Below are 20,685 nucleotides of genomic sequence, written 5' to 3'. Positions count from 1 at the left end.
AAACTTCAATGTACTATCAGCCTGTGAGTAATTTATTTCTTGCTTTCATGTCTCTGGTTTCTGGCTTCTTTCTGGCCCTCACTTATGGAACTATCCCACCACATTAAGCAATGTAACATTTAACTTCTCTAGTTTTTCAACAGGCAAAAGATTCTTTGTGTGTAACCAATGCAGTGGTTCTCAACCTTCCTAATGCCACAATGTATTTTCGTTGTTACAAAGGGCTCGGGACCCACAGGTTGAGAACCGCTGAACTAGGGGAAAATTCAGCCATTTATGGGACTACATAATTCATACATGTGTATAAGGAACTTATTCTGTTAAAGTAAGTTATTCCCTGACACACGAAGGACTATTTTAAGACACTGAAAAACATTTAAATAACATCCATAACTAAATATTTCAATAATCTAAGAAAATGATTTCACAGAATGGGAATCAAGAATTCAGCCTGTAAAATGAAGATTAAGGTCTGACTTCCTTGAAGCTCCTTCTGTTATAGCAGGGTATCTGGAATCAAGATGGTAATGGCCTTGCATAGAAGCCATTCCATCAAGATCAAATTTATTCTCATCTTAGACCCAGGAGTAGGTAGGCACTGAGTGGTGCTATTCATTTGTATAGGCTAAAACAAAATTGATGCAACAAATATGAATAGGATTAGACTTACAAGAAATGCATGACTACCTAAACTTGTATTTTCAGAAGGCCCCTCACAACCTCTCACAGGAGCTCTTTCATACCTTGGTTGGTTTATAAAATAGATTCAACTATTGCTCTGAATTATGGCTTTCATAACTGTAAAAATGCAAAATCTCCCAGGAGTGGCTACGATAATTAAATTTTCCTGTGTAAGGGGAGGAAACAAAATGTAATTATGCCCTTCATAATTTTGCCTGGAGTTCGACCTTGAAAGGTCACATATTAAGAACACTATTAAAGCCAGAGATTTCTGTGGTAACAATAGAGGTACCCATCCATTCCTTCACCTACGATGTATAGGGAATAATCCAAAGATCCTGCTAATCATCCAACCCACTCGTTTAGGTGATATGATTGTTTTAATTTCCTTTTCATGCTCTGGAAAGCTAAAGCATCTCTATAGTCTCAGCACAGTGGCCTAAGAGGACTTAATGATTAAGCTGAAGCCATAAACTGTATTTATTCCATTCCATGTAAGATCTGGTCAAATACCTTCTTCCAGGGTGCTTTCTTTGGTTAACATGTCCTTTTCTGAGCCCTGTTAACAGTCAATATTCATTTCCACTGGCCAGGCGCGATGCTCACGCCTGTAATCCCGGCACGTGGGAGGCCAAGGCAGATGGATTGCCTGAGCTCAGGAGTTGGAGACCAGCCTGAGCCAGAGCAAGACCCCTGTCTCTATTTAAGAAAAAAAAAAAGAATAGCTGGGCTTGTGGCGGGCACCTGTAGTCCCAGCTACTTGGGAGGCTGAGGCAAGAGAATCGCTTACGCCCAAGAGTCTGAGGTTGCTGTGAGCTGTGATGCCATAGCGCTCTACTGAAAGCGACAAAGTGAGACTCCTGTCTCCAAAAAAAAAAAAAAAAAAAAAAAATTAGTTCCACTGCCCTCATTGTTTTGCATTTAAAAATCATTTTTGTGTGTTTTTTGTTTCACCTGTATGTTTTGACTTCGTGTGTATTTTCTGCTTCATGTACAGGACTTCACAGTTTGGTACCCACCATCTCTCTCGATCAGCACACACACAAAAAAAACTATAATGAATTTATTGTCCTCTTCATTTTACAGGTGTGGGGAGAGTCAGAGACAAGTTAACAGATACCATTTATCCAGTTAAGCTGCCTTTGTGCACCTTGCCTCCTCTCGTCCTCAAAACCACCTGCTGAGAAGGCCTCTGCTCTCCGCAGAGGTAGACAAGTCGCAGTCCCCAAACTGCTTTCTCTCACTGTCACGCACCTTCCCGACCGGTAGGAGAGCCTTTGCCAAGGCAGGGAAGACCTGAAGAGGGACCCAGTGAGGAAGCAGGCAAAGCGGGGTTTTCTAATCTCCAAATCTCTTCTTTCGCCACTGAACACCCACTCACTCTCTTGGACAAATTTCAGGCGCGGGCGAGCCCTCCGCACTGCACTAAGCGATAGGTGACGTCGACCCAGACTGGGTTTTACTCCCAAGGAATTCAATTCTAGGGCAAGAAGAGTTAAAAAACAAAACGGAAAAACACGTAAGTAAGCAATGTCTCTCTCACCCCTATCATTTGGTCACAAAGGCTTGCACAGCGCCCAGGCGTGAACCGGTAAGAGAAGGCCCAGCTCGTCACTTCCCTGAGGGCATCAGGTCAGGCAGAATGGACGAGGCCCCTGGGCGAAGAACGAGCTGGAGAAAACTGGAGCCCGTTCCACCTTCCCTAGAGCCAAGGTTCCGAGCACCGACGACCGTTACTCAACAGCGGGACGACTCCCGGCAGCGCGCGGTCCCGAGCTTCGCGCCCTTCGCCCGATCTGATTGGGCGGTGGCGGGGAGGGGCGGGGCGAGCCCGGGAGGAGGCACGCGCAGGCGGCTGGGGGTTCCCACGGAGGCACCCAGGAGGCGAAGGGGCGGGAGCCGGCCTCTGGGCGACGCGCGTGCGCACGTCGGGACGTGGCCGGCTGGGGGCTGCTGGGAGGGCTGGGCAGTTCGAGAAACGGGTGGGCGTGTGCTCGGTGGGCGCGGGAGGGGCGGGGGTGCATGAGCGCGCGTGCGCGTCGGTGCCTGAGCCGAGGGAGGAGGCGGGGGCTCAGGAGGCGGTGGAGGGGGCGGGTCGCGTCGGGCGCCACGTCCGCAGCCGGAGGCCGCCGCAGCTTACGGTGTCTTCTGGCTCCACAGCCTCAGGGGACGCTTCCGGAGCCCGTAACTGCCTCGGGTTCTGTCGGCCGCCGCTGCAGCCTGAGCCCTCCTCGGTGCTGCCCACTCCCTCCGCCCGGCCCCAGCCCTAGGCGCCGGCCCCTGACCCTGGCGGTGAGTTAGTCGGCTGGGAGGGCAGGGGGCGCAGTCCCAGCTTCCTGCCCTCCTCGCTCGCCTTCTTCCGTTATCTCTCCGACACCTCACCTCCCACCTCCCATCTCCCGGGCCTGGCTGCCCCGAGGGGCCTTGGGGGCTACTGAGTGGGAAAGGGAGGGGAGGGATGCAGTTGCGGGCGGATGGGGTTCGCTTGTGGGGTTACTCCTTTTTATACATCGCTGACTCCCTCTCCGCGGTTGGAGATTGGGGGGGGCCTCCGCCGGATACCTTAGCATCGTAGGTGTCAGCCTCCGGGTGGGGGTGGGTGGGCGTCCACAGCCTGGGAGAGGGATGCGGCCGAGGGGCTTGTGTGCTGGGGTTCTTCGTCCCACTAACTCTTAACCTGTTGATAAACCTTTTGGGGGTCAGGCACACTCGACTGGGCCCCCAGTGGGCATTCCGGATTAGGAAGGCTCTACCCCCACGCCTAACCTAAAGCCGAAAGTGCGGGAATGGAGAGGGGCTCTGGGGTACCCGTCGGTGCCATCACTGCCTCCCTAGTCTTTAGAAAGAAACTGGCTGCTGTGCACACACAGCTTCAAGACTGATCCCCTAGCTCACACTTCAGATCGCCTCTCCCAAACCCTTCTTACATAGAAATTCTGGAACCCTATGGGAGTGGGGTGTGCTGGGTGTCTAACGTGGAGCGGAGGGAGGAGGTGCCAAGCTCAGCCCTAGCCACGGCGCCTTTAGGGTCATTTTCTGCCTCCTGCCACGTCACTCCCTCTGCTAAAGAAAAAAAACCCCAACTTGCTAGTACCTAAAGGAATCGAGGAAAGGGGGGGGGGGCGCCGGGAAAGGTTTAGAAACACCTAAAGAGGAGAGTTCTTATTTGATTTACTGTGCCCTTGTGAACACACTGTGCTAATTCCAAATGAAAACACGGTATTTACTATCTGTGATTATTTGCTATATGCTATTGTTTAACCTTTAAAACTTACACTTGTGTGGGTGCTCTCAAGGATTTCCCGTGATATTGGTACCACACGAACAGGTAAATAAATGTGAGCATGTGCCCATGCCTACTGTATAGAAAGGGGGAAATACCCTTTAATAAGTCTATATGTATCCTGTTTGGTTTTTCCACTTTCATTAGTCTTTGTTGTAACAGACGTACCAGAAACGAAGTTCAGTAAGAATTCGTCCACATATATATATAGAAAGCATCCTTAGAAATGTAGTGGTTGCTATATTAGACAAATGAAAATGTAGATTTCCAGTGTGTGCATGTGGGTTTGATTTTTTAAAACTCAAGGAAAATATTTACCTTTCTTTGTTCCAGTCATTGAGTATTCTTTTTCTACTTTCTGAAGATATCTCACTGGATTACAAACACCTTGAGAGTAGGGCCTTTGTGTATGCCTGTTCACAGAGATGCCTCAGTGCCTGGTGTGGGTTACATTAGGGAAGCAAATACCTGTTGATCTAATGAGGCATAATGTTAGTGAGGTTGACTGGTATACTAGTTCTCAAGTTTGATGGAGTTGTGATTCTGCTTAATTCTTGGTTTAAGTACACTTTAAACTTTGCTGTTTTGACGCTCAGTTGTTACTTATCACTAGATGTGCACTTCTGAGTTTTAGTGCAGATTGTTTTTCTCTTTCTTGCCGGATTCAATATACTTATTGTGGTCTATGTGCTGTTGATTTAATGGGCAGTGGCCATCTTTAAAAGTAGCCTGCTCAGGATAGTTAACTAGAGAAGTTTAGAAACAGTGAGCTTGTGTTTTACTGTACACTGCTTGTTGGTGTATATGTGTTACAACTCTGTATAAATATATTTTCTAATCTCCTTGCAGTTACTTGTCAAGCTAAAACGTGGCAGTGAGGATGTGGCAAAGTTTCTATAGATAGAATATGTAGAAGAATTTGGTTAATTCATTTATACATCTTTTTTCTTCTATTGTTACTTATATTTAATAACAGGTATTTTGAGTAAGGTAAATTTAGTGCAGTGTATTTTGTAGATAGGCTTTATTTAACACGTTAGTGTTATTTAACTTCCTTTGGTATGTACAGGGTGATTGATACCCAGAGGCAAATTTGTGTACTCTTTTCAGACTTTGTTTTCATTATGAATAAAAACTTTATATATAAAATGTTACTGAAACCCAAAACAACATTGATTCATCTTTTCTCCCTTAAAAAGAAAAAAGGTCTCAAGAGGCCTTTGTTTACTTATCTCTATTATTGGAATAAATTACCCTCTATGGAATTGTGTTATTAATCCTTGCTCAATACATTTGCCAGCTGCCATATCTATGATACCATTGTACTGGACAAGAATTATATCACTCCCCATAATGCTTAAAGTAGTTGCTGATAAATTTGCAGTCATAATATCCATTCTGTAGCAAAGAAGTTTTTAACATTTGGCAATTTCTTAAAAACTAAAACTTATAACCAGTTTTAGTTGGTACTGTGATAGTTTTTTCACATATTAGGGCCAAAAGATAAAACTGATTTATGTCCAGGGTGTAAATTAAATCATTTGTCCTGATCTGAAGGCTGTTGCTTGTGATTGTTGCCTTAGTATGTTTTTAATAGATATATTTGAGCCCCAGAGAACAGATATGTTTTGTTTCTTGAATGAGTGATTCACTAAACTGGTAGGTGCTGGGAAAGTGTATTACCACTAGATTGTAAACTCATTTAGAGCAGCGCCTGTGTGTGCTTAACCACACTGAAATCTTAAGTGCATAGCAGTGCCCAGCATATGTTAGGCCCAGATCTGTTGAGTTTAGGGCAGATGTCTGTATAGAATTTAATAATTTTGTTTGTTCTGTCATTTAAGGGTAACATTTTAAAATGGTCATTTTGGAACTTTTACTGTCAGTTTGTACTTTGTCTCTGCATATATACTTTTTTTTTTTTTTTTGAGTCAAAATCGGTTCTCTTGCCCTGGCTAGAGTACAGTGGCATCAGTACAGCTCACTGCAACCTCAAACTCCTGACTCAAGCAATCCTGCCTCAGCCTCCTGAGTAGCTGGGTCTACAGTCATGTACCACCATGCCTGGCTACTTTTCCTAATTTTTAGTATAGACAGGGTCTTGTACTCCTGAGCTCAAGGGATCCTCCCACCTGGGCCTTGCTAGGATTACAGGCGTGAGCCACTGTACCCAGCTTCTACATAAATACGTTTTAATTCTCGTAGATTATTTATACCTTGCAGTTTTAGGAGATTAGGGGTGTGTTTGTCTTTGCAATTCCCAGTTTAAGATAAATAGGTCTCTTGCAATGGTGATAATGAGTGGTGTTAATGAGCAGGGTGGAAATATAAAAAGTATTTCTCCTTAGTAATAAAGTGGTAATATCCACAAAGTGGAATATCTCTAAAGGTTTGGCACTTGTATGTGTGTAAAGGTTGGGAATGGGTTATGTGAAGATGGCACTACAGATAATTAAGGATTTTTAGCAAATACCTGTATAAGTTAACTCAGGTAACTAATGATCAAATTAGGAATTCAGAAAAAAAAATCTCAAATACTTGTGGCTTTTACACAATTTTTTATTATCCCTAAGAGTTCTAGAGGAATTTTAATACTATATGAGACAGGTGATGTACAAGAAACTTAAACATTAGAACAAACAAAACAAAACCAACCCGTGTCTCTCTTAGGACTTGGAAGGTCTATCAAGGTAGATATGCCCGGCCTGACAGGACTCCAGATTTGCTATTTTGTTGTTTATTGATAATTCTGTTCGTAACTACTGTTAATAATTTTAAATTAATACTTCTATATAATAACTGTATCTAGCTTTCTACATTTCAAACTCCTCTACAGAAATACTCCTAATTGAAGGGCAGAGTGAACTAAACTGATGGTGGGAGTGGGAGTATGGTTGGGCCGGCTGAGGAGAGCTGACAAAAGTACACCTTGAAGCCAGCCCTAGGCAAGAATGAAATTTTTGGAAAGTCTAGTTATTTTTCAGAAATACCCAAGCACTTTTCATTTTACTTTTTAATGTGTGTGCATTTAAAAATAAAACAGCATTTTAAATTTTTTTAAATTACTTTGGAGTACAAGGTATGCAACATTTCTCTCCAGTGGCTTCTTGAAGTCCCTGGCATACCACTGCTTTTAAAAAGATACCACATGTACTCATTATTAAATTGGAAGTAACCTGTGAGCACACATGTGCACAGAGGAAAGTAAAACTCAGTGGAAAGCAACCAGGGAGGAGGGGGTGGAGAAGAGCTGAATACACCAATCTAATGGGTAGCATGAACACTGGGCGATGGGCACACCAACAGCCAGGACTCCAGCACTAAAAGAACGAACTCATGTAACCTAAAACATTTGTACCCCCTTAATATTTTGAAGTTGAAAACAATAAAATATTAAGTGAAGACAAAAAGGGCACATTTGAAAAGCATAACTCTAGCTTAGGGTTTTCTCTTTTTTAACCAATTTTTGAGCCATACTTTGGTATGCGTCTTTTCTTGTGATGCTTAAAGTTAATGTGGATACAGATACTTTCTTTTTATCCCACTTATTCCACAAGTACTATCAGGCTAATACAACAAAAACATGTATTAACAAAATGGTAAAACATGGTAAAAGTATAAATAAGATATTCAAATTTCAAAGCAGGGAAAAATAGCAACCAAAGTGGAGGTCTTAAGATGGGTGTGTGTGTGTAGGAGGGCTCATGGATGGGAAAGGATAGGACTTAGCTGTGTGAGCCACAGGAGCCTACCTAGTGGAGCTGGGATTTTAGCTGTAAACCTCCTGGAAGCCAAAAGGAGAAGGGAGACACATCACACTTTTGTATCTTTTAAATAGAAAAGATACAGATCTTAAGACATGCCAAATATTTGACAGAAATGAGACATTTTCTGAATAATTAACCTTTAAAGAAATTTCTTCTGTGGAGTTCCATGGCAGAACTGTCAAGTGAAGTAGTAGGTAATGTCCTTAACAATATTGTATACTTAATGTAGTAATAGCCAGCATCAGGCTATTTGTCAGGGTTTTCTTTTAACTGTGAACAAAATTCAGTGATGGCATTTTCTTAAAGCATTATGTGACTCAAGTACATTGTTTTTTAGATGATCAGCTTCATCTGTGGATAAAAATCTAAGAATAACTAGGACTAGATGAACTACATAATCTTTAAAAATATCCTTTATGAATATCACTGATTTCAAAGACTTAAGATGTAAAAGCAATACATCTCCCCCTACCCACAGCTTCAGCTATCACTTCAGACTACTCTCAAAACTGCAGCTGTAACTCATGCATGCTTGTCTCTGGCCTCTTAAATTCAATTGCCTGGCGAACATTCCTGTGGATGCCCTGAAGGCATATCACATACGGTTTGTTCAAAAACAAGTCCTTCATCTTTTAAAAGCAATTTCTCTTCTAAGTTCCCCATCGTCATCATCATCTCTTTCTACTTACTTGTTTACAGTAGAAATGTGACATCTTGGATTCTCCCTTTCATCTCACTTTAATATTCAAGTTATATTCTACTTCATACAAAAAATTCAAGTATTTGAGCGTCCAACATGCATCTGGCATTGATGAAGGCTCTAGAGAAAAGTGAACAAAGCCAACCCCTTGTTTCATGGAGCTTACCTTCTAATTGGGAGAGACACAAAGTAAACATGCATATATCAAATGGCAATAAGAGTTAGAGAAGGATTAGGTGAAAATGATAGGGAGAGGAGTAGAGAGTGCTCATCTTTTATGAGGTGGTCAGGGAATGCCTTTTGATTAGAGGATATCTGCACAGGTACTGGAATGAAGTAAGGAAGCAAGCCGTGTAGATCTCTATCTTGGGAAGAGCCTTTCAGAAAAAGATAAGCTGTAACTAGAGTAGAAGGAGCAAGAATGGCAGGTAATACCAAGAGTGGAAATGCAGGTTAAATGGCCCGCCTCCGTAAGGACCCTGGATTTTAATCTGAGCAAAATAAAGAGGAGTTGAGGGTTTTAAGCTGAGTATGACATGGCTGGACTGAAGGAAGAGCAAAGGTGGAGCAAAGCTCAGAGACCAGAGATTTTGTGGTAGTACAAGTAAGAGAATGTGATGACTTAGACTGAAATGGTAATAGTAGAGGTGATGAAGGATCATATTTAGATTTATTTAAGCAACAGAATTTACTGATGATTAAATGGGAATGTAAAAAAAGAGGAAGTCATGGGTGACCCAAGGATATTTGCCCAAGCATTTATTTAGGTAGGAAAAACTGGCAGAGTTTAGACTATTATATTCTATCTCACTGGATTACTAAAGTAGCCACTTAACTGTATTTAAATCTTTCTGTCCTTCCATCTGTTCTTGCTTCAGTTAGCTTTTTACAGCACAGATCTGACAGTATTCTTCTGTTCATGGCTCCTCATTGACTGCCCACAGAAGGATGAAGTCAGTTCGTATTATGTAGATTGATGCACATATATATTTTATCACAGTATAGCGCACCACTAATGTTTTTAAATGGAGACCTTTTTCTACTTACAAGATAGAATGTAGAAAAAGAATTTTTTTAAGGATTTCTGTATTAGGAGGAAAAGGTAGGACTGTTAGTAGTGCTTTGTGGGGTAGGGACCAGAAAGTCAGTTTTGAAATGTATGTAATTACTATCAAAGCCATACCTATTTTTAAACTCTAGCTAAAATAGGTAAGACGTAAGAGTACATATAATTTCCCCATAGTTCTGGAGAGGGTATAGTGGCTTCTGTTGATAGTTGATCTTCTGGATTTGTGTGTATGGTGTACAGGTAGTGGGCTTATGAGACAGAGGTGTCTGTCCTCTGGAAATTAACAGTCCAGTGGGGAAGAATTCCTCAGAAGGGACACACACACTTTGCCAGGAATTTCTGTATGTTTTGTTTTGGAATTTGTTAAATAGTATTCTCATTTTAGGGTTAGGGCTAGAATATCTTTTTATTTTTTTGGAGACAGAGTCTCACTCTGTTGCCCAGGCTAGAGTGCCATGGCATCAGCCTCACTCAAAGCAACCACAAATTCTTGGGTTTAAATGATCCTCCTTTCTCACCCTCCCAAGTAGCTAGGACTACAGGCATCAGCCACAATGTCTGGCTAATTTTTCTATTTTTAGTAGAGATAGGATCCTCCTGCCTCCACCTCCCATAGTGCTAGGGTTACAGACTTGAACCACTATGCCTTGCTAGAATATTTTTAATTTCTATTTTAAATCTCCCGAACAACAAGGATCTAATAAAGTTATTTTGTCTTTTGCCTAGTAATTTGTAGTCAAGTTGGGTTTTAAACTCAGGCTGTCTGCTCCCAGAGCCTTAACCACTATACTGTATGATTTGTTATGATCATACTACGATACTAGATCAAAGAAAATATATCGCAGGTTAAAAAATAACATTTAATTCCAGGTTAAAAAAATAAATAGAAAGCATGAAAGGGAATAAATGTAACTTTCTGGTTTAGGAAGTTTTAAAATTAGGGCAAATCAGTCAAAAACTTCTTTTCACAATAATACACTAACTGATATTCTTTTGGCTTTTCTGTAAGAGATTATGTAGCTTTACTATTACTTTTTAAACCTTTAAGTATGTATGGGATGATGTTCTAAAATCACAAACCAAACAATGAAAATATCAGATGCTGTGGATAGGTGGGCTGAGTCAGGATTTTTGCTAGAGCAATGGATAGATATTTATGAAACATGACATGTGCTGTTGGACTCTGTGGGGTGCAGTGAAGTCTCATCTTACACAGGATTTAGTGTTTAAAGGCATAGTAAGATGAATTGAATGAAGTTTAAGTTACCTTTGAAAATCCCAACTTCTCACAAGCTCCATCTCTACCACATACCTTATCCAAGCTACCAACATTTTTTTTGACTGGATTACTGCCTCGCCTCTGGTCTTGTTCTGCTATTGCTTTTTCTCCTTGCAGCCACCAGAATGGTCTTATAAAAATGTGAATCAGGACACCTTACTCCTTTGTTGAGTTCCTTTCGTAGTCTTCTCACTCAGAGTTAAAAGCCAGTCGCTGTCATTGCATGTAAGGGCCTGTATGTGCCAGACCTCACTGTGGGACATTCTCTCTTACTGCCCTTTGGTGTGGCCAGAGCCCCTCGTTGTGACTATTCCTTCTTATTTCTCCAGGTTAGCTCCTGCTTCAGGGTCTTTTTTCTGTCTTCTGCCTTGAATACTCTTCACTTAAATAAATCGTATCCTTACTTCCTTCCACACATCATGAAGGCAGTGAAGCCTTCACAAACTACCCTATTTAAAATGTCACATTCTCTTCCCCCACAGCATTTAACAGCACCTGACATACACTGTAGTCTTAGTTTCCTTCCCCTACTACAGTGTCCATTTCACGATGGTGGGATTGTTTTGGTCTGATCACTGCGGGATCACATGCACCTAAAACATTGCCTGGCCCAGAGTAGATGCTCAATCAATATTGGTTAATTAACTAATGTACTGAAGTACATTGTTTTCACAGTATCCTTTTAAATATCTCTTGTATGTATGGAAATAGTAGAATAAAGGCCCTAAGGATGAACGACCAGAAAATATGATGGTTACTGGTTAATTATTAACCAATCGTTAATTGGTTATTGGGATCACAGCCCTTGTTTTCTCACCAAGGACAATGGTATAACATGAAGAACACTTTGAGACCAATCTTTACCTACCTGTCCTATTCTTTACGTAGGTAATTTAAAAGGAATTATTTTAAGACAGTAAATGAAATTGGCAAAAAAGAGTTTAATCATATTTTCTTTTTTTCTCTTTTTTTAAGAGACAAGGTCTTGCTTTGTTGACCAGGCTAAATAGAGCACAGTGGTTTGATCCATAGCTCATTGCAGCCTAGAACTTCTGAGTTTAAGCAGTCCTCCCACCTCAGCCTCCCAAGGAGATGGGACTACAGGCATGCACAAATATGCCCAGTTAATTTTAAAATGTTTTATAGATATCGGGTCTTGCTATGATGACTATGCTGGTCTTGAGCTCCTGGTCTCAAGCATTTCTCCCACTTCGACATTCCAAAGTACTGGGATTATAGGCATGAGCCACTGCACCTAGCCCAATGCTTTCTTTACTTCAACATAGCTTATTTTATGTATTTATTTATTATTTTCTTTCATTTAGAAGTAATCATCGTATATGTATGTATTTTTCATAATAGATTTTGACTTCTGTTACTACCTCTGTTCATAAGAGCTTGAAGATTAATAAAATCTATCATTTACTGATTCAGATTGGTAATTTCATCTTTATAATAGTGATATCAATTTTTTTTAAGAATTTCCTGACAACATAAAAAAGAACACCTTTTTAGTTATGCTGTAAGTTTTAAACCTGCTGTGAAAGAAATTACAATTAAGTTAACCAATATTCTGTAGGAGGAAATTTTTAAGACTTTGTCTATTAACCTCCACCTTCCAGCTTTCTTTCAATTAGTAATTTTCAGTTTAAGTTGAAGCACCACAGAAACTACGTTAAGAAAGCTTATAATACCATGACTGCACTCTTTAATGTTTTAGATAAGATTTATATTATCCATTGGTGTAAGTACAACTACCACCCAAGGGACTGTACTGAACTGGTCAAGATACAGAGTGGTCAACATCCTACTGTACTGATATGTACATGGGATGCATGTCTGGTCTGTGAAAATTAGTTCAACTTATGGAGGTAGTCGGTGTAGGGAAGTGGGCAGTATGGAGGTTCTACTGTATTTCTTAAATGCTACAGTTTGAAGCAGGAAAGAGACAAGATGAAGTAGTCTTGCGATGGGTGTTTTACATGTTTATCTGAATCAAGTTGAGTAAGTCTTAACTTAGCATGTATTTAAGAGTCTCACATGTGGAGGTTAATATCTAATGCGTTTATTATGATTTTTTTAGGAGATCATGAATCAGGCAGATAAAAATCAACAGGAAATCCCATCATACCTTAGTGATGAACCACCAGAAGGTAAGTATGCATCTACAACACTAAGAATGGAAAAAGTATCTTGATGAATTAAAGCTCTCATTGTTTTTATTAAATTTAAAGAAACATAACCCATTTACCTTGCCAGTAAACATGTAATAATAATTGAAGGTAAATGTTTGTAGCTTCAAATAAGAAAGCACAGACATTGGTGAACAGAGGTACAATTTTTTAGTGTATGTATAAGTGTTGCATAAGGTCTGTTTTCCTCTTTTTTAAGACCATTTTATACATAAAGATTTCCTTTCATATATGAAAGGGTAAGGGTAGGTACAGAGGAAGGAGGGACTATGTTTTGTTGTTTGTTTTTTAAAAAGACAGGGTCTTCTCTGGGAGGCCGTGGAGGGTAGACTGCTTGAGCTCACAGGTTCGAGACTAGTCTGAGCCAGAGCAAGACCTTGTTTCTAAAAATAGCTGGGTGCTGTGGTGAGCGCCTGTAGTCCTAGTTACTTGGGAGGCTGAGGCAAGAGAATCGCTTGAGCCCAAGAGTTTGAGGTTGCTGTGAGGTATTCTGAGGGTGACAAAGTGACTCTGCCTCAAAAAAAAAAAAAAGATAGGGCCTTGCTCGGTCACCTAGGCTGGAGTACAGTGGCCTGATCATAGCTCACCATTTTGAACTCCTGGGCTCAAGTAATCCTCTCCTGCCTTACCCTCCCAAGTAGCTGGGAATATAGGTGTGCTACCATACCAGGTAATTTTTAAATTTTTTGTAGAGGTGAGGTTTCACTATGTTGTCCATGTTGGACCTAAACTTCTGGCCTGAAGCAACCCTCTAGCCTTAGCCTCCCAAAGTACTTGGATTACAGGTGTGGGCCACTATGCCTTGGCTATGTTTAATTTTGGTGTTGCATACCAAAAAAAAATCAACCTAATTCAAGAGACATTTGACATTTGTTATTAAACAACAAACATCATTATTCATTATATTATATTGGTAGCTCTTTCTTCCTACATTAATACATAGTCGTAGGGTCTGTTTAATTTGAAATTGTGACATCATGAATCACTTTATTCTTACCTTTATGTCACAGACCCTTGGAAACACTAATTACATATCTGAATGTCCTGACAACATATAGAAAATGACTATAGGCATTTTTAATTTATGGTTTTGGTAATCACCTGTTACTAAAATTAATGCAAAGAGTGATCTTCTTGGAGAATTCCATGTTGATAGCTAGTTCTGGAGGTCCTGACTCTAGTTACTGTATTTTCTTTCCAGCTCTGTTACCTCCCCACTGTCTAAAATTTTCTTTTTTTATTGGTAGGCAAAAATGAAATTGCTACCAGTATAAAAAGTAGTCATGAAAATGACTTTGAAAAGTTTACAGTTAAGGCTAAAAGAAAATGGAGGAACTAGCTGATTAGGTTTAGTTTAATTTGCTTGGTGGAGGAATAACCTGAAAAATTATTAGCTCATCTCTTTAACTTACTTTACTTTTTTAGGACTAGAACAATGGAGTTTTAAAAAGAGAAGTTAGGGCTCAGTGAGAAAGTTAACAAGGACTTTGTGAGAAAGAAATTAGGAAAGGGAGGGCGGCGCCTGTGGCTCAGTCGGTAAGGCGCCGGCCCTATATACCGAGGGTGGCAGGTTCAAACCTGGCCCCGGCTGAACTGCAAGCCAAAAAATAGCCGGGCGTTGTGGCGGGCACCTGTAGTCCCAGCTACTCGGGAGGCTGAGGCAAGAATCGCCTAAGCCCAAGGATTTGGAGTTTGCTGTGAGCTGTGTGAGGCCACGGCACTCTACCGAGGGCCATAAAGTGAGACTCTGTCTCTACAAAAAAAAAAAAAAAAAGAAATTAGGAAAGGGATAAATAAAGGCCATTCAATAGTATGATTATCAGAGAAGAGAACAGAGCCTAAGGAATGTCTTTCTGTGCCAACTGCTGAACAAGAATAATTTGCAAAGCAGATAATTTATATGGTGATAATTAAGAATACACTATAAATGAAGAGGTAAACTGTATTAACATCCAATTTGATAAAGAAAAATTATTTGTCTTCATTAAATGCACATGTACCAGGTTTGGCCTAGCAAGATAATTTTACTAATGAGGTATTCTGCAGGAGACAGTAAATATTTTATCCTCAGAATAGGATTTTGCCTCTTTCCCTTCTGCTATTGACCTTGATTACAAAAGAATTACCAATTGTATAGTCCTTCCATAATTTTTTTTAATTATTGCTGAATACTATCATATCCATTGTAATTTTATAATTAATAATATTTAAATACTCATATGTATGTCTAGTCTTTTATTTTAGCCATTTAAAAATTTATATTAACTATGCTTATTACTTACATAATTACTTACATATTATAATTTTAATAAAAATATTTAGTTTTTTGACATTTAGCCATTGCTATATGTATGCACTATTTTGGCTTATTAGTGAGATTTTCCCACTTGTGATAGAATGTGAAACCTCTAAACAGTGAAAAGAAAAACTATTTCAAGATAAATTTGTGCCTTGTGTATTAGGGCTCAATTGTCAGAATTTTTTTTCCTCCATCAAATATTGTCAGATTCCCCATGTTACCTTCTTTAATAAACTCATTCTACCAGGATCTAGTTGCGTTGGTGGTCTCAGTTGGAGAGGTGCGCTGAAGAAAGTACCTTTTGTTTGTATGTGAGACTGTACTTTTTCAGTGGTTAAAGCCTTAATTGTGTTAAGTACCAAATAGTTTTCTTTGAGGTTTAGAGAAAGAAAAACACAACTGCTTAAGTGTTGTTGATGCCTAAATCATTATGTTGCCTAGGTGCTTAAAGCACACACTCTCTTCCGTGAGAATTACAGAGGCTGTGATTTAAGTATTAACCATAGCTGTAGTTTGTCTACCCTACTTACATCTAAATCAAAATGATGAGTAGTTTTTGTGTTTTTGTCTTTAAATACGTCATTAAGGGATACATAGAGCAGAGACCCAAATATAAGGTCTGTCAGTTAAATTTGAGGACTCATCCTAGAAAAAGTGCTACATCCCTCATTGCTGAATATCACTACGATCACATTCTAAGTACTCCCCTGGGGAAGCTATGCGCTGATGCCAGCACCTAGTTTATTCTCCAAAGCACTTTTGGACTTTTTTTTTTTTTTTCTGGAATGGCCATCAAAGCTTTTGTGGTATTGCTGTTGATGTCCTGAGTATCATCAAAATGTCTTCCTTTCAATATTTCCTTTATCTTTGAGTAAAGAAAAATGTCATTGGGAGTCAGATCAGGTTAGTAGGGAGGTGTCCCAATACAGTTACTGTTTACTGGCTAAAAAATCCCTCACAAACAGTGCCATGTGAGCTGGTGCATTGTTGTGATGCAAGAGCCATGAGTTGTTGGCCAGGATTTTCAGTTAAGATTTTCCTGTGTCTCTATTGATGTTTACTTGGTCTGCTGTGCTTCTCACAGTCAGCTGACAATTTTGATGCGCACTTTGATGAATTTTTGCAGTGTTTTCATCAATTCTGCTTGTTACTACCTGCTCTGACCTCTCTCCACAGTGAACACTTTCTCTCCCCTCAGAAAAATGTTTAATCCTGCTGTACACTGCAGTTTTCTTCATGGCCTTATCCCCATAAACTTGGACTAACATGTCCCTATTTAATTTATGAAGGTTTGTTCATTGCTCTAATTGAAGCTCTGACATTCTCATGACAGCATAGAAAAACATGCAATAAACGACGCCACTCAGCAAGACACTGCCATACATCAACACAAACACAACTGTGAGACACTGATATACCAGGGTTATGAAACCTCACTGAGCTGTGTCTACAGTGCTGCCAGTGTAAGCACATGGTGACAAGTGTGTGAAATTAATTGTCATACCGTGTATATTTATTAGGTTTTGAAACTTTGGTTTCAGGATGCTTTTACATTCTCAAGAATTGAGGCCCTAAAGAACTTGTTTGTGTCTTTGTTAGTATTGTACCATTTTAGCAATGAAAACATGAATATTTGATTCATTAGAAGAACCCAGTGGGGTTCTCTTCTATGGACTATAACCAATAACCCACTAATTACATTACATGTTAAATAATTAACATATTCTTTTTTTTTTTTTTTAATTTGGCCGGGGCTGGGTTTGAACCCGCCACCTCTGGCATATGGGACCGGCGCCCTACCCGCTGAGCCACAGGCACTGCCCCAATAATTAACATATTCTTATGAAAAGTAAACTTTTTCAAAATAAAGAATTGTGAGCAGGGTAATACTGTTTATACACTTTTAAAAATCTCTTTAATGTTTGGAATATTGAATGATACCTAGATTCTTGCACCTGCTTCTGAATTCAGTCTGTTGGATTATTGTGCACCATCTAGCTTCTAGAAAACTGCTGTAGAATTATAACAGAATGAGATTGAAAAGACAAATGACATCTTGATGTTATTATGAAACTAGTTTTTACCTGGTGGACCCCCAGAAATATCCTGGGGACCATCAGAGGTCCCAGACTATACCTTGAGAACCACTCCTTTCTATGAAGATTATTTCAGTATTAAGTGAGTGAATCCTATCCAGAAAATAATGACCAAATGTATTTATTTTTCATGTTCCTTTTAGGATATAAAATAAAGGCTATTTGTTAATGGCAAAACTGTAAATGAAGGCAACATTTAAAACAGGATTCTATTTTGTAATAACTACCTAGTCGTAAGCATTTTTTCTCACGAGACTAAGACTTAGCATTAGACCAAGATACTGTAAAAATATGGGTACACCTGTACCCCTGGGGGAAGAACTTTTCAGTATCTTTCAGTGTGACTGGCCTTATCAAATCAACCTCCTGATCGTGAAGGAGTCTTAGGTTACTTAATGATTTGTACTGCTCTTGTAAAGACTTGTATTTGACTGTCTCATGGTATTTTCTTTCATTAGGTTCAATGAAAGATCACCCACAGCAGCAGCCAGGCATGTTGTCCCGTGTGACTGGGGGTATCTTCAGTGTTACAAAGGGAGCTGTTGGTGCCACCATTGGTGGTGTGGCTTGGATTGGTGGAAAAAGTCTGGAGGTGACCAAAACAGCTGTTACAACTGTGCCTTCCATGGGAATAGGGCTGGTGAAAGGCGGTGTCTCTGCTGTGGCTGGAGGAATGACAGCTGTTGGGTCTGCTGTTGTAAACAAAGTGCCCTTAACAGGAAAGAAGAAAGACAAATCTGACTAAAGTATGGAGATACACTTGCTCTCCACAGCATTATGATGCCAGTGGCATTGAATTGCTAAATTATGGATTCTAACCAAGTCACCTGTTTTGGACATTTATCTTCTAAACTGCTGTGTTGAAAGTATTGATGAGTGGCTTTCATCTAAAAAGAAGAGACCAATACAAGCACAGTGTATGAAGGTTTCTCATGCTTAAGTTTCAGCTTTTTATCTGGTAAAATGTTATACTTATTACTCCGTTGTAACTGAAGATATGGTATGTTTGAATATTTACTATAAGTCTTTCAGTTTGACTAAAAATGTGAAAGTTGAATTTAGTAGATGATCTTTACAATTCCGTATGTATAATGTGCCAGGTAACTCATCTGCCCCTTAAGAAGGGGACCTTGAACTATATAAACTGTACCTTTGATGTGCCTAATAGTTTCAGGTGTCTTAGTTTTTTTTTTATAACCATAGTTGATTAGGCCAAGAGGCATTCTTTTCTTATTTAAGTTGGCAAAAGTAGCAGGAATTAGAGAAGTTTAAAAGAAAAGGTAAATGGTTTTAAGATACTGTTAACCATCTTTTGTTAGATATGCATTTTATTAATTTAATCATTGATGCCTTATAAAAGAAAACATCTTTTCTAATACCCTAAGTATGTGCAGTTCTTAGAATTATCCATGGATTCTTTTGAAAATTGTGAAATTAGTTTTCCCTCTTTAGAATCTCAGGAGTAGTGAGATAAAGGCATTTCTTGCTCTTAGTGGAGAAGATAGTGCTTGTTGACTGTCTTGTCAGTAGTAAAAAGCAAATTACATGCTTCAGCCTAGGTTCGTGCTCCATCATTAATACACCTCACAGTGCCTAAGGAACATTTTTCACTGGTCAGAAGCTATGTTGCAAGAATTTCATATTAAGGAGGAACAAATAATAATTTTAGGTTCTTAATTATACCTAAGGCATCTAAGATATAAAAAGAATCCCTCACATTCTATCTCAAGGATGTCTTATTAGTAGTACCCCTTTTAAAAAACACAGTAAAAGCACTACAAGTATGTTAGGACTAACTTTCAAATTCAATGAAATGGACTCCAGAGATTAGTTTTAATACAAAATCTATGTAAGTGTTTTCAAGGTTTATAAAGGCTTTTAAAATCTGTTATACAATTCTTTAAAACAGCTGTCGACTTTGTACCATTTTTCAAGCCCATTCCAGGGAGGGAATTGAAGTTTTTGATGATGGATGATAAGTGTCATATCTTACTAACATGTCTTATCATGTCTCATTCATTCTCAAAGAATATGACTTACATGAAATTTATGATCAGTTTCACAAAAATTTAACAATTGGCATATATACTTGGCATTCCTCTTAACTAAGGGTTATAATTCAAGCCTGAAAAATCTTAACTTTATGCTTGAGTCTGGATATTTGTCTCCACTCTGTTACCTTTTTTTTTGTGGGGGAGGAGAGAGGTTGATTCCCTGCAGTAAGTAAGTCAAAATAGCATGCCTGAGAACTTGAAACAGATCACTGGAACACCATAGGCTTACGTGTTTGTGAAACACTAAGAGTATTAATAATGTGGATTAACAAGTGGATAAGAATATAACTTGACTTTTTAAAGCTTCATAAATATCAGCAGATTTTAAGAACCCTACAAGGTTCTTGAACCTTTCTATTATATACAAACTTGAAAAGTCATTAAAGAGTTCAATTCATTAGGAATTAAATGGTTATTTATTTCATGCAGTACAATTTAAGGTATTATTTGTTGGTATATCTGGTCAAATGTCACAATGAGAGGATTTTTAAAATTAACAGGCGAACACTAAATATTTAAATAATGGTATTAGAGAACTTGTTTCCTGCTATTTGGAAGAAATTATTGCTTCATTGCTAGTTTATATTTCTAATTTCTCTTCTACAGTCATAGACTGCTGTGCTTTGTATCTGAATTTCTAAGTTTAGACTTTAGCTTACTGTATGTTTGCATATTTATTTTCAACTTTGCTTGTCTTTAAAATTGCTTGAGGACACATGGTTGTGATTAATTTCTGCTACAGAAAAGCCACCCTGGTACATTTTATTTCATTAAGATTTTTAAAATTCTAAACTGTAAGTTTGTTCAGAGGGGCTTTTGCAATGGCAGCAGAAAACTGTACCAACGTACAAGTATAGAAGTTCTTGTTGAAATGAACTTGCCATTCGATGATATGTACAGCTGTATACTTGAGTCTTCACAGCTTATTTTACGTAGACTAGCAATTTGACCTGTTAAACAGGACTACTTCATATCAAGAAATTAAGGCTGTTATATACACCTGGAGGGATCTGTTATTATCCTTTGAGTGGGTATTTGACACAATGGGGATAAACTTGTGTGACCCACTTGAATGACTGATCTGATAATGTTGACATTATGACTCCTATACTTAGTGGAATGTCAGATGAAAATAACTGAATCATTTTTTTTTGTATTAAAGGAATGGAAAAAACACAAATTTGTTAATAAAGCACTATGATCTGCAGAAGATGGAATGTTTCATAAAGATCTAAAGAAATAAAGAAATTTTAAAACAGGGTGAT

At 39.1% G+C, this 20,685-nt stretch overlaps 1 protein-coding gene across 2 annotated transcripts; it reads left to right on the top strand.

The window, feature by feature from the left end:
• The first annotated feature begins 1,973 nt into the window (after positions 1–1,973).
• Positions 1,974–20,681, top strand: TMEM263 (transmembrane protein 263). Of its 2 annotated transcripts, none has more exons than XM_053586661.1 (4): positions 1,974–2,200; positions 2,842–2,973; positions 12,863–12,932; positions 17,825–20,681. In XM_053586661.1, the coding sequence occupies exons 3-4, from the start codon at positions 12,869–12,871 to the stop codon at positions 18,109–18,111; spliced, it is 351 nt and encodes a 116-aa protein (XP_053442636.1). In that variant the 5' UTR covers positions 1,974–2,200; positions 2,842–2,973; positions 12,863–12,868; the 3' UTR covers positions 18,112–20,681. The 2 variants fall into 2 exon arrangements, with proteins under 2 accessions (XP_053442636.1, XP_053442638.1); XM_053586663.1 differs by lacking the exon at positions 1,974–2,200 and adding an exon at positions 2,435–2,663.
• Positions 20,682–20,685: the final 4 nt, after the last annotated feature.

The sequence above is a fragment of the Nycticebus coucang genome, chromosome 3 (genome assembly GCF_027406575.1).
Source record: "Nycticebus coucang isolate mNycCou1 chromosome 3, mNycCou1.pri, whole genome shotgun sequence".
In the NCBI taxonomy this organism is placed as follows: domain Eukaryota; kingdom Metazoa; phylum Chordata; class Mammalia; order Primates; family Lorisidae; genus Nycticebus; species Nycticebus coucang.
The sequence above is the reverse complement of the archived record's forward strand: the minus strand, read 5'-3'. Positions and strand labels throughout refer to the sequence as shown.

Excerpts from the sequence above, each read along its gene's own strand:
- TMEM263 (XM_053586661.1), top strand. The coding sequence starts at position 12,869 with ATGAATCAGGCAGATAAAAATCAACAGGAAATCCCATCATACCTTAGT. Across the intron at positions 12,933-17,824 it reads TAGTGATGAACCACCAGAAG|GTTCAATGAAAGATCACCCA; the intron begins GTAAGTATGCAT and ends TTCTTTCATTAG.